The sequence below is a fragment of the Ruditapes philippinarum genome, unplaced genomic scaffold, assembly GCF_026571515.1.
Source record: "Ruditapes philippinarum isolate M1 unplaced genomic scaffold, ASM2657151v2 ctg3188_1_1_1_1, whole genome shotgun sequence".
Lineage (NCBI taxonomy): Eukaryota > Metazoa > Mollusca > Bivalvia > Venerida > Veneridae > Ruditapes > Ruditapes philippinarum.
The window spans coordinates 206,777-219,641 of NW_026863678.1; the positions used below are offsets into that span (position 1 = coordinate 206,777).

The window sequence follows — 12,865 nt, forward strand, 5'->3', positions numbered from 1 at the left end:
TTAGATCTAATATACCAGGAGAAATGGTTTTAGACAAAACAAAAGGATAGTTCATGCAGTACCATTTGTACCATAAAAACTAAAGAGAACATCAAAATACTACAGTCGTATGGTTTCCATATTCCGCTCATTCTTGTTTAGATAAATCCACACTCTTAAACGAGCAAGTTGTTTTTTTACACATCATGTCTTAAGATCTCAAAATAAAATTAATCAATTCAAAGAGAACAGTAGATGATTTTATCTTTAAAGCGAAATCAGATCATTATGTTGCTCTTGTCAAATGTAATGAATTTAGTAAGATTTAATGTTTTCTGAACCCAGCTGAAATGTGAAAAATGTATTATCAAAATAAAAAAATCATGTTGCACACGCAAAAAATAGTGTTATCTCCAGAACCGAAGTAATTAAGGTCGCATAAAAATATCCTTTCTCTCCAGATTCAAATTTTTTAATTTCTACAAGTGGATTTTATTCCATCCTGATTCAATACGAGCTTCCATACAAAACACTGATCTAACAGCCAAAAAAACACAGGAAGATACCATTGTACAGGTTCATGACCAATGAGTATCATTTCGGAGAAGAAAAAAAAACTTTTTGAAGATAAATACAAAAAAGATTCTTGGGCTAAACTGGCTTTATACAGTATTAAAACAGCAACGGTATTTTCATGTTAGTTTTATTACGTAACCAATATTAACATTGTTTCATCTCAACAGAATCGATTTCCATGGCAACATCATCTCCATGCCAAGAACCAAGCCAATTGTTTCTAGCGTTCCAAAAGTCAGAGTTTTCGTGCGGTGAATCATTCCTCCATGGTTTAGGCGAGTTGTACGTCCATCCATCAGGGAAAAATCCGCTGGTACCACCAACAGCAACATTCAGAATCAAATAGAACTGAAATTATGATTAAAATTTGCATATAACCATCTGTTAAAATTTGTATTTACATGTATCAAGCTCAAACTACAAAGAAAAATTTATAAAAAAAACTATATTTGTTTTCATTGCGTTGGATGTAATACTAATATAAATAGAGTAAATTAAATTCAACACAGCATCCGTGAAACAAATACTTTTAGGCGTTCTAGGTAGAGCAAGTGTGCAGTGGTTATTTATGATGCATCAATAACCTTTAAAATTAGCAACTGATAAGACATACTTGAACTACAAAGCATACATGTAACTATCTGACTAATCAGCCTCGCTAGCAAAAAACATCATCAAAACATGAGTGGCACACTTGGATCTTATGTGTTATACTAACGTGTAATTGATCGAACGAACATTTTGTTAATTATTCTCTATACATGGAAAAATTTCAATTTCCACTGGTTTTTGTTTAGTAAAAAAAGTACATTTTACTAGATTACCGGTTGATCGAAAGGAGCTGCCTTAGTACCGCTACCCCAGATATTGCTGCCACTAAATCCTCCTTTTTGCCAGAAACTCTGGTGAATGGGGATGTTCATTATTTCCCGGTTATCAACAGTCACGCTTAAATCAAATGAATAACAAAATAGAAGAATATTCAAACGGCTTGATACAGGTATTCAATATTTAACATTAGTGTAGGTTGTTGTATTTACCTATAAACTTGTAAACTGTTGTGACAATTTTAGAACACTGAGTGGGACAACCGTTTTTGGTTAACGACCATGATCAAGTCTACAAAATACTTTTACGAAATAATTTTGACTTTTTATAAGGTGTATATGAGCCTAAGAGCGAAAAAAAAACCCGATAGATTTACGTCTCTTAGCAATCCTTATATTGCTTGACAAGCCTGCCGAAGTAAACATAGTAGTCTAATCACTCCTTAAACTTTTCGTTGTTCTTTTTTATGTACTTTAAATTATTAATAGTGGAAGGAGAAAAAACAGAGTTCAAAACAGTAAGAAGTACATTTTGCAACAACAGAGCCAAAAATAATCCTACCGTATATGGTCCACAGTCCAACTAAGATGATAACAATGAATGGCATGACTCCAATCTCCTTGACTGAAATAGGAAGTATATAGCTCAACTCTTGCATGCGACCGAGCAAAGTATATTTGTTTTAAATTGCCTTCAATTTTACAATGCAAGTGAAGGTCTATCTATCTATGGTGTGTTCAATTGTGTGTTAAGCTGAATATATCGGAAACGAGCAAATATTCAGATTTCTGTTAGATTATTGCAAACATAAGCAGTCATGATATGGGTCAACCATTGTTTTCATAACAGAAAATTGAAGGTGACGTTAAAATCAAAATACGGAGATATAAGAAGAAAAGTTTGAAGGAGTGGAAAAAAATGATCACGTGATTTGATTGTCAATGTATTTCTTAAAACTTACAAAAAAATCAAAAGGATGGCAACCAACCCTAGCCATAACTTTAAGACTCACGAAAATAAATGTTTTTTTTTTAATTGCTTATATTTCGGCATAAAAGACATATCAAATCATTCTGCATTTCTTCAAAGATCTTATATCTGATAAACGGTTTTAAAAAAAAAGTTTAATTAATCAAGCCTGTCGAAATTGACAGAAACAGAAAACACTGAACTAAGGTCGTTGACATTCTACAAAACACAGTAAAATTTAAAAGAACAAGAAAATCAAAAAATTTGAAAGAGCAGATAGCAAATATTTTGGAAAAATCACTAAGCCAGTACATACATATCTCCATGTGTAAGTGTAAATCTATTTTGGCCAGCATCAGGTCCCCAGTGCATAGTTGCTCCAACTTCATTGACACCATGATTGTGTCCACTACCATCAGTGGCCTGTGTATTGCCTAGAGATAGATTTTAACAATATTTCACAAAATAAAATACCTTGTCCAAACATAAAGGTATTTAAAACTATAGCAATAGTTGTGAAAAAGATTCAAATTACCAACACTGTAGTAATGATTCATTATAAGGACTTTTAGTTCAAACTTTCAAATCATTATGTCACTCCAACTTTTCCAAAAAAGTTATCTGTGTATATGTTCTAGCGCTTTTAACTAGACTCGCGGTAAAAATCGCACTGAATACAACTACCACTTAAATTCTGAGTAAATATCTTTTCTATGTTTTTCACATTTTTTTTCGTTTTATTGTCCCTGCTGATCTAAGTAGGATTTTCAATTTTTATGTCTTTAGACATTTGGACCTCAGTGGAGTTTCCTAAAGTGTATGAAGTTATATATGTTCCCCCGTGTATTGTAAAATTATTGTTTATGTTATGATTTAAATGATTACAAAATACCTAGAATAAAAATAATTGAAACTGATTTTGGCATGCATGAAATCATCGCTAAACATACTAAAATAACAGTTGACTTATAATTTTCGTGTATATCAAATTACATAGATATTCTTTGTTACAAATCCTACCAGAGACGACCATAAGGTAATGAAAATACATTTACTGCTTTGTTTTAATTCATTACAGAATCATTCACCAGATATACCTTTAATGTTTGCGTGAAAAAAAATCACGATTTCTACATACACAAATAAACAAGAAAGAATACATTTTAGAGGCTTATTATCCCCCGCCGAAAATTTTCGGCGGAGGATATAGTAATAGTCTCCGTCCGTCCGTCCTTCCGTCCGAAATTTTTGTCCGGAGCATATCTCTAAAAGTATTTGAGTTATCAACTTGAAACTTCATAGGTGGATAGACCTCATTGAGGAGGAGTGCAGTGCACAAGAATGATAACTCTACCTTGCCTGATTTTTGAGTTATTGCCCTTTGTTATTTTTCAAAATTGATTTTTGTCCAGAGCATAACTCCAAAAGCCTATGAGATATTAACATGAAACTTCATAGGTGCATAGATCTCACTCAGGAGGTGTGCAGTGCACAAGAATGATAACTCTTCCTTTCATAATTTTTGAGTTATTGCCCTTTGTTATTTTTCATACCTAATTTTTCACCTGAGTGGAGCATAACTCAAAAAGTGTTTGAGATATCAACATGAAATGTCATAGAAGGATAGATCTTATTGAGGAGAAATGTTGTGCGCAAGAATGATAACTCTTCCCTATACAATTTTTGAGTTATTGCCCTTTGTTGTTTTTTTCATGCTATTTTGTCCAGAGCTTATCTGAAAAAGTATTTGAGGTATCATCTTGAAACTTCATAGGTGGATGGATCTCATTGAGGAGGAGTGCAGTGCTAAAGAATGATAACTCTGCCCTGCATTATTTTTGAGTTATTGCCCTTTGTTATTTTTCAAAATTAATTTTTGTCCAGAGCATAACTCAAAAAGCCTTTGAGATATCAAAATGAAACTTCACTGGTGCATAGATCTCACTCAGGAGGTGTGCACTGCACAAGAATGATAACTGTACCTTTTATAATTTTTGAGTTATTGCCCTTTGTTATTTTTCATACTTAATTTTTCAATTCAATTTTTTTTCTCAAAAAGTATTTGAGGTATCAACTTGAAACTTCATAGGTGGATAGATTTTACTGAGGAGGGATGCAGCACACAAGGATGATAACCTACCCTGCATTATTTTTCAGTTATTGCCCTTTGTTACTTTCAGCCATCAGTATTCACATAGGTTTCAAATCTGTAATCACTATAGCCATCAGTTTTCATTACCAAAAGACCTCTTAAAATGGAATTATTCTGCTCTACTACATATACATTCTTCCAATGAGCAAACACATTCGGCGGGGGATGGCCATGTTGACATGGCTCTTGTTACAATTACATGTATAACAATTAATGTAAAAGAAAAGGACGAGTTTATAGCCAATATGTGGGCCATTCTCAATATGCACTTCCTCATTTCGATGCCTTTTTTTCAGGGTGCCGAAGATTACTTATTTCTGTCATATGTTACGGTTTGGATCGAAAATCCGGTAGGGGACATTGGGCGCTCACAAGGCTTGCGGATTTACGGTCCATGGGCGGGTACCCAAGGGACGGATATTTCGATATGAACCTAAAACACGTTAGATTTTATTTCTTGCATATTCTACCAAATCTAATCATATTTCAAAAAGTTAACCTCATTAAATCAATCATACGTTTTCTTGGAAAGTAATGTAATTTCATCCGTATCTATTTACCTTCAATAGCGTATGAAATTTATAACAGCAAAAGACGTCATCCTAGATAGCAGTTTCATTTTAAAATATGATAACATAACGTCATTTCAAAGAGTGCGTCTCATCTGTAAATCACATGACAGGTGGAATTTCCAGGAAGGGTTAACCTAACGGTAACGACTGATTTATACCGGTATGCATTAAATAATATTCTACCTATTTGCTTACCTCTGCTTTCCATTATATCGATTTCTCCAGACCTAGGCCATTGGCCATAATGACTGTCTCTAGGCAACATCCAGATGGCTAAAATAGAAATATATTTATAAATTCTACCGAACAAAAATTCTCATATGATTTTTATCTCGGTTACTTGATGTAAAAAAGTCAGAACTTAACAAAATATCATTTATTATCAATATTATTATTGCCTATATCATTATTATTTTATATATTTTTTAATTTTCAATAATGTTTATTTGTGTAAATTTGGCCTAAATGCCATTTTTGTCTACACGTATATATATGAAGTGAATGCAAGTTCTATAAAAATTGTAAGTAAATCTGATAACCTGGCCAAATCCAGTCTCCCCTTGGTACTCTGGCACAAACTGTAACCTCTCCAAATCTGATAGTGCTTTTTGATTTTAATTTGCCAGACATTACTGGTGGTAGGAGACCATCTTTTCCAGCTCTATAACAGCCCCAGCGGTCGGAGTTTGTACAGTATCCGTACATAGCTGAATATGAATATTTTTAAATAAAGTATCATTTATTTTAAAAGATTATATATTTGAATATATAAAAAATATAAGCTTAATCACATCTATTTCTAATATTCATTTTAAAAGCGTTTCGTGGACAAGAGCTCTTGTTGTTCAATGGTACATTTTTAGTTTTAAAGATTAATTGACAAGTAGCATCTCTTTATGTTTATACAGATTATTGAGTTTTGACTGATGTAAACTTCTAAATATTAACCTTTTAAGTCCATGACACCGTTTGATAGTGTAGATTCGGAGTAGTTCGGGTGATCTGTTGTAAGTGTCTGAAACATTATAAAAGTAAAATAAGTATTAAATACAAAAAATCATTAATACAACTATAAGAAAAGATGACGTGTGTCAGTAAAACATTTTGCTGACAAAAACGACACGGGTAGGGACGAAATATGCCAAAAGTTAATTATATTAAATGAGTATTTAAAATAGGTTATTAAAAAGAAAACGACAGTTTTTTATTTTTGTAATAGAGAACTGTTATTAATCATTTTATAATGATTTTGGAATAACTTACAGGTTTGATGAAAAGATGACCATTTCTAGTGAAAATATTTCTGGCCTCTGGAACGTATGCTTGGATTTCCCAGTTCTGAAATTTATGTAATGCTCCCAGTCAGAAAGTAAATGAATATAAGTTTGTTTTGAGAAAATAAAGAAATAAACTAAACGATACTTTTCATTCTTTTCACTATTTTCACACTCCTCTTGCAAACTAACTACGTTAAAACAAAACAATCTATTTCAACAGGTATATATTTACGGGTAAAAGGGTTTTCATGTTATTAGAATATGTATGTCTTACATAGCCTCCATACATAGACACTTCATAGTTCCAATGTGACGGATCAAATGCTCCGTTAAAGTCATCTCGAAATACTGTTCTACATGCTCTGAGTACCCTTGGTGGAGCAAGGACAACGCTTCTTTCCTCTGAACAATTACATTGAATAAACAAATAATTTAGATACCAATACAGCAAGGGGATAAAACCGCCAAATAAGCAAGCCGTAAAAGTTAAAAATATGTGCACTAGAAGCAGGAAAATAGTTACTGTTTTATAAATAATGTGTAAATGATAAAAGACATTAGACCTTAGTCAACTTGTCTTGTGTAATCCGTTAAAAAGATAACAAAATATCAAAATAACTTTCCTTAATTACGGAAGCTTATCAGGGCCTCCACTTATCTAAAGGTTTCACGTCATGTCAACTTGTTTCCTCTCGTTTTGACCAAAAAAATTCCACGAAGATGTTATGATTAATACGTAATACATAAAACATTCCGTGAAGACGTTAAGATTTATACGTAATACGAAGAAGTTTTTAATCATTGCAAAAAAACTTTGAACGTTGAACGGTGAATTACGTGAGCTATTTGTAATGCGAGTAACGTATTTGCGTCTTACTAAATATTTCAGAAAAGTCGTGAAATCAAGAAGTTTCGACAGGATTTTTGTCGAAGAGACAAAAGCTTCAAGCAAATCGATAAAAATTCAGTTGAAATGCCTAAAAGCTTCTCATATTTGTTAGTAAATTTTATTGAGAAATGCAAAAACATCTTATCAATGCGAATAAAAATAAGTTGACTTGGCGCAAAATATCTCACCGACTGTAGGCCCTGATACGCTTCCGTACTTAATCTTTATTTCTTAAACATTTTAAATAAAACGGGAGAAATTTGTCGACATAGATTGTGTCTGTATGTACAGTGCCATAATCATTTTGACATAAAGAGATAGAAAAGTAGCACATTCTTTAATTAAATAGTTTCCGTATTTAAGCCAGGCCTTTCAAACTAAATTGTTCGATGTGAAATTACTTTTACTTTCAGCAAAAATTATCGAAAACACGTTGAAAGATATATCTCTTTATTTATAAAAGTCTCATCTATGCATAGTTACATATATTTCATGATAAGAGATTAACTACGGAAGCGTATCAGGGCCTACAGTCGGTGAGATGTTTTGCGCCAAGTCAACTTATTTGTATTCGCATTGATAAGATGTTTTTGCATTTCTCAATAAAATTTACTAACAAATATGAGAAGCTTTTAGGCATTGCAACTGAATTTTTATCGATTTGCTTGAAGCTTTTGTCTCTTCGACAAAAATCCTGTCGAAACTACTTGATTTCACGACTTTGCTCAAATATTTAGTAAGACTCAAAGACGTTACTCGCATTGACAAATAGCTCACGTAATTCAACAAAGTTTTTTTTCAATGATTAAAAACTTCTACGTATTACGAATACATCTTAATGTCTTCATAGAATATTTTTATGTATTACGTATTAATATTAATCATAACATCTTCATGGAATGTATTTGGTCAAAACGAGAAGAAACAAGTTGACATGACGTGAATGTTTTAGATAAGTCGAGGCCCTAATAAGCTTCCGTAATTAACAGTACATTATACATAGTCATTCGTTGAGTAGAATTACATGACACTTTATATTTTACTTATTTTACAATTAGAATCATAACTAAAGTCTTATATATATACAAGTATATACAGTGTAATTATATATAAGTAAAAAAAACGTGTATATCAATATCGATTTCCTTACGTGGATGAAGTTTTCCTTTGGTGACAACAGTTTTGCCATCTATCTCTCCAACAATTGTGTACTTTATCTTGTCCTTGCCATTGTATGCAGCTGCATTATTGCGATGATACCATCGTCCATCGGCTGAAAGTCAAAAGTTTTAGACTGATCATTTTTTTTTCCTATTTTCTTTACTATATTATCTTTTATCAAATTTTCATTTCTAAAGCGTTAACTAAGTTGATAAACAAATAGCTATATATATTATATAATAATCTGTACGAAGATGTGAGCACTAAGAAAAAAAGTTAATTTACAACTGGTGAGTTATCTATAAAATGACAAAGAAGACTAATTGAATATGTACATGCGAAAAGCATCTCAAAGTCTATTGTTAAGTCATCATGGTTTTAAACCGCTTATCTTAAAGTTGATAATGTTCATGGTTTGGTTATGAAAGATAAATGAGAAACCCGTCAGCACATTGCTGGTGTTGATAAGAATTAAATCTAGCCTTGTCCAAATCCATTTTAATTGTCCTTCTTATGAATAAACTGTTAGCAATATTGGTTAACAAATGTTTATTATACATGTAAAACTATGAAGTTAAAAATTAGGGTAAAGATTTATAAAGAGAATTTTCGAATTTCTAGCACAACTCAGAAATGATTTTTCTGGCCCATCACTTTGATTCTGAGCTAAACGGACTACGACGGCAGGGTAAGTTAAGGCGAAGGCAGTCAAATTGTTCGTCGATATTTTGTTGAACTCATTTCAGTTTCAATATGTGCATATCAAAACATAACCTTTTAGCTAAATGAACTGCCAAAACTGTTCATGTTTGTATCATTTGTTTTTCGTTTTCCTTGACCCAAGATGTGTTTGGTAAAATCGAACGAAAGAAAAACCTATTGGCACTTTTAAAAAATGTTTCAAACTCTACAATCTTAGCCTTATTGTGCATGTTTTATGCAAACTTTGACATAATTTATTATATTTTTCACCAAATTGTACCCCATTACTAACGTAGTCAGCGCTATTAATTATTGTATATTATGACACTTTACGGCTATTTTTGATGATGAAAGATTTAATCACTGAAGCTGTAAACTGTTTTTACTAATAAAGACTTTTCAAGTTTTGGTCATACATGTAACAGCAAAAATCTGGAGTGGAGGCGTGAGAGGGCAGGGGACCTAAAAATGAACAATTTTGTATTCCAGTGTGGCCAGAAACACAATTACAAATATTTCAAAATCTGTTTCACAGGCAGATAACCAGTTGCACAGCATTAATCAATGATATATGACATACAATGAAGAAAATATTAGTCTACATGCATTGCTCCTTAAAAAATGACTGACAGCAATTTATATTTACCCCCATTCAGCCAATATCCCACCTAAAATATACCAATATGGGCAATCTTCATGAAGGTGCAGCATACTCCAGAATCCTCCCGATTCATTTGAAAATATCACTAACACACAGTGCAAACAATGGCATTTTCAAAAATGACCAATAAAGTGTCTGTCATACGTTTAGCTTTTTCACAAAATTTATCCGTAATTTCTTACTTGTTTGGCGCCAACTGTCAAAGCTTGATTTGTAACTTTTTCACCTCCATTCGGAGAGTCACAAATACATACAAAGCTACCAAAATGCTTAGGTTCGTGTAAAAACCCAAAATACTTCTCATTTCCTACACACAAACAAGAAAGAATTACAATGACAGAGAAATATCAGTAAGTTTCCAGTACCTTCAAACACCATATTTGAGTTATTAAAAAAATTGACCGGGGCCATCCTTTGGATATGTCCCCTGCCCCCTGATGTTACATAAATGAATTAGCACATGTATAATCACGCAATTGTTGTTGATAATATTCAACATTATCAATGGCACAGCAATGAACGAGTTTTACCTCCCTGGTGAAATGGTCCGTGGTGTTTATGTCCTTTTATGTGATATTTGACATCATAAATCTTCATCCCAGGTATACCTTTAAACAGAAAAACAAAAAAGTCAGCACAGAAACGTATTGGCATAGTAGCTAAAGTAGTTCCTGTAAGAGCAACTAGTATAATGATACTCATATACTATTATTTTCATTATCTAAATATTGAAAGGCATTCTCGAAAGTCCTAGCGAAATAGATGAGAAAGCTCTTAAGATTTGCGATGTGATATACAAAAAAACCTCGCAAAAGATTAGTTGAAATTGAAAAAAGGTTTTTCTGTCATCTTTAAAAAATATAACATCATGGTTTACCAACATGATTAACTTGTTAACCACCTTTCATGTTATCATACAGAAATAGTAAATAATTATGTTATCTTTTATTTATTTATTTCATTTCACTGATTGATTAACAGCATGTTATAACAATGATTTCATCTCTATAAATATATCAATTTATTTATACATGTTTGCAACGATTACAAGCATTTACGTCAAACAATAGTCTCAGATATTATTAACTTTAACTCTATCATTATTTCAAAGCTAGAATTGGTAATCTTGCTGATTTTATGTCATACGTGTATAGATATATTGAAAAATTGAGAAAGTGGTACTCTCAAGAATATATTGTAAACAATGATGCTATACAAATTATTGTTATATGATGGTAGAAAATAACATAATATATATTGCAGACTATTGCTAACCCATAAAAATGGCAATGTTTAATTTAACCCATATCCGGAATACCGAGTTTCCGGTTTTATGAGGATTTTTTTAACAATAAAGATAGAAGGGAAAAATTCAGGCCCCTGAAAAATATCCGGTGTACTGTATTACGGTTTAGCGAGATTCGGTTTTGTGGGTACTGTACATGTATAATTTAACCAATATGAAACTCTTGTCAATTTGAAAAAAAAATCTATCTAACACAAGCCTTACACCATGTACAAATTCATCAAAATTCCTTTGAATGTATCTATCAAGCTCTGATTTGTTTTATCAGAATAACAACTCCAGTTATGAGTCTGCCTCGCAACTACAGAATGTTATAGCATCACATGCAGTATTTACAAGAGAGTTACTATCATCCAATGTTTCACAAAACTAACTTCAGATATACATTTACACACATTTTCAAAACTTAAAACATGATTTTATCCTCTGATATTCTATAAAAGGTGTTACGGCGTCGTTTTGTTACCCTATTTGGGTGTTTTAACTGCCACATTTTGTACGAAATGTAATCAAAGTCCATAGGGTTTGCACCATATTACAACTGGAAAGTCCATGACATACATGGCCGTTTATTCAATAATTTTCCTTTATGCATGCTTATCAAAAAGAGTGAATTGAAATGAATTTATACAAAATCAGAATCAAAGAAGTCAAACACTATGATATAAAATGACTTTCACTTATATAACTATGTCAGTTGGGATGCACAAATCATCTGTTGTTTAACGTGTGCTGCCGGCTTACATGTTACCAATTTACCTTTTTTTAAACATCCACGTATAAAAGAAGTATTAAATGTCGGAAAGTGGCTATGCAATTCGAATTAAAAAAGTATAAAAACCCATGTTCTTATTGAAAGAAATGTTCTACATAAATTACATATGTGCACAATTTACAGTAACTAAGTTTTATGATAACTGTGTTTGATTTTATCTAAAAATGAGGAGATTACATGTAGTATATATTTATTACAAATTACACTTTTTTAACAGAAAACTGATTCTCTTGCTTGTTGTAAAAGATCTACTTACAAAATAATCGATACCTACGTATGATTCTGCATATTGTATAATTAATATTAATTGTTAATTGCGTGCGAGTTGTCTGTTATTTATTTTTTCTTTTCACTGAAGCATAAAATCAATTTTAGTGACATGTTTTTGTCTACAAGCGGCCATCTATTTGAATATTACAACTTTACTTTTAGTTTTTCATTTCAAAATACTTATCTAAATTAAAACTAAATTAGTTAATTAAAAATCTATAAGTTTAAGAGTCGAAACATAAGGCTTGTATTCGTACTTTATCGTGACCTTTATAATAATTTATCGTGATTGATATCACTACCTACCCTCACTATTTCAATAGTAAAACCACTCTTAATTTTGATTTCCACGATACACTATGCCTATAATATACACTGTCAATTATTATTATATTAGAACTATAAATTCATCATATGCTGGTATAAATGTTCGTTATGTACCTCTCTTTTTCACTGACACGTTTAATTGATCGCGATCACTTTGTCTGCCTTTTAATTTTATGCAAATCATGTATGTTCTACCAAGCTAAACGAGCTATTGATTAAAACTCCTAAGCGTCGGCAGTTATTACCTTCCACAGATATTTCAACATCTCCTGACACCAGGTGATTCAACTTTGGTGTTGGTATTTCAGCCGAGAGAGCGGCCGCTACCAGCAAGCTACACAAAACAACGGCAAACATTCTTTCTATCCGATGACTCTAACTGCAATCAGTTCAGCCGGGATACTAACTTCAAATGGAAATG

General features: G+C 32.0%; 1 protein-coding gene across 1 annotated transcript; it reads right to left on the minus strand.

The window, feature by feature from the left end:
* Positions 1–665: 665 nt before the first annotated feature.
* On the minus strand, positions 666–12,865 carry LOC132722965 (beta-1,3-glucan-binding protein-like). The gene is made up of 12 exons (XM_060707587.1): positions 12,690–12,865; positions 10,297–10,374; positions 8,393–8,515; positions 6,628–6,755; positions 6,340–6,414; positions 6,025–6,091; positions 5,616–5,783; positions 5,272–5,349; positions 2,669–2,786; positions 1,945–2,007; positions 1,380–1,503; positions 666–903 (listed from the first exon to the last, which is right to left on the minus strand). Exons 1-12 carry the CDS (start codon positions 12,799–12,801, stop codon positions 700–702), a joined length of 1,338 nt encoding a protein of 445 aa, XP_060563570.1. The 5' UTR covers positions 12,802–12,865; the 3' UTR covers positions 666–699.

Coding starts and splice junctions, on each gene's coding strand:
- LOC132722965 (XM_060707587.1), bottom strand. CDS start 12,801: ATGTTTGCCGTTGTTTTGTGTAGCTTGCTGGTAGCGGCCGCTCTCTCG. Junction 5,350..5,615: donor GGGAGACTGGATTTGGCCAG/GTTATCAGATTT, acceptor TTTCTATTTTAG/CCATCTGGATGTTGCCTAGA. Junction 2,008..2,668: donor ACACTTACACATGGAGATAT/GTATGTACTGGC, acceptor TTCCTATTTCAG/TCAAGGAGATTGGAGTCATG.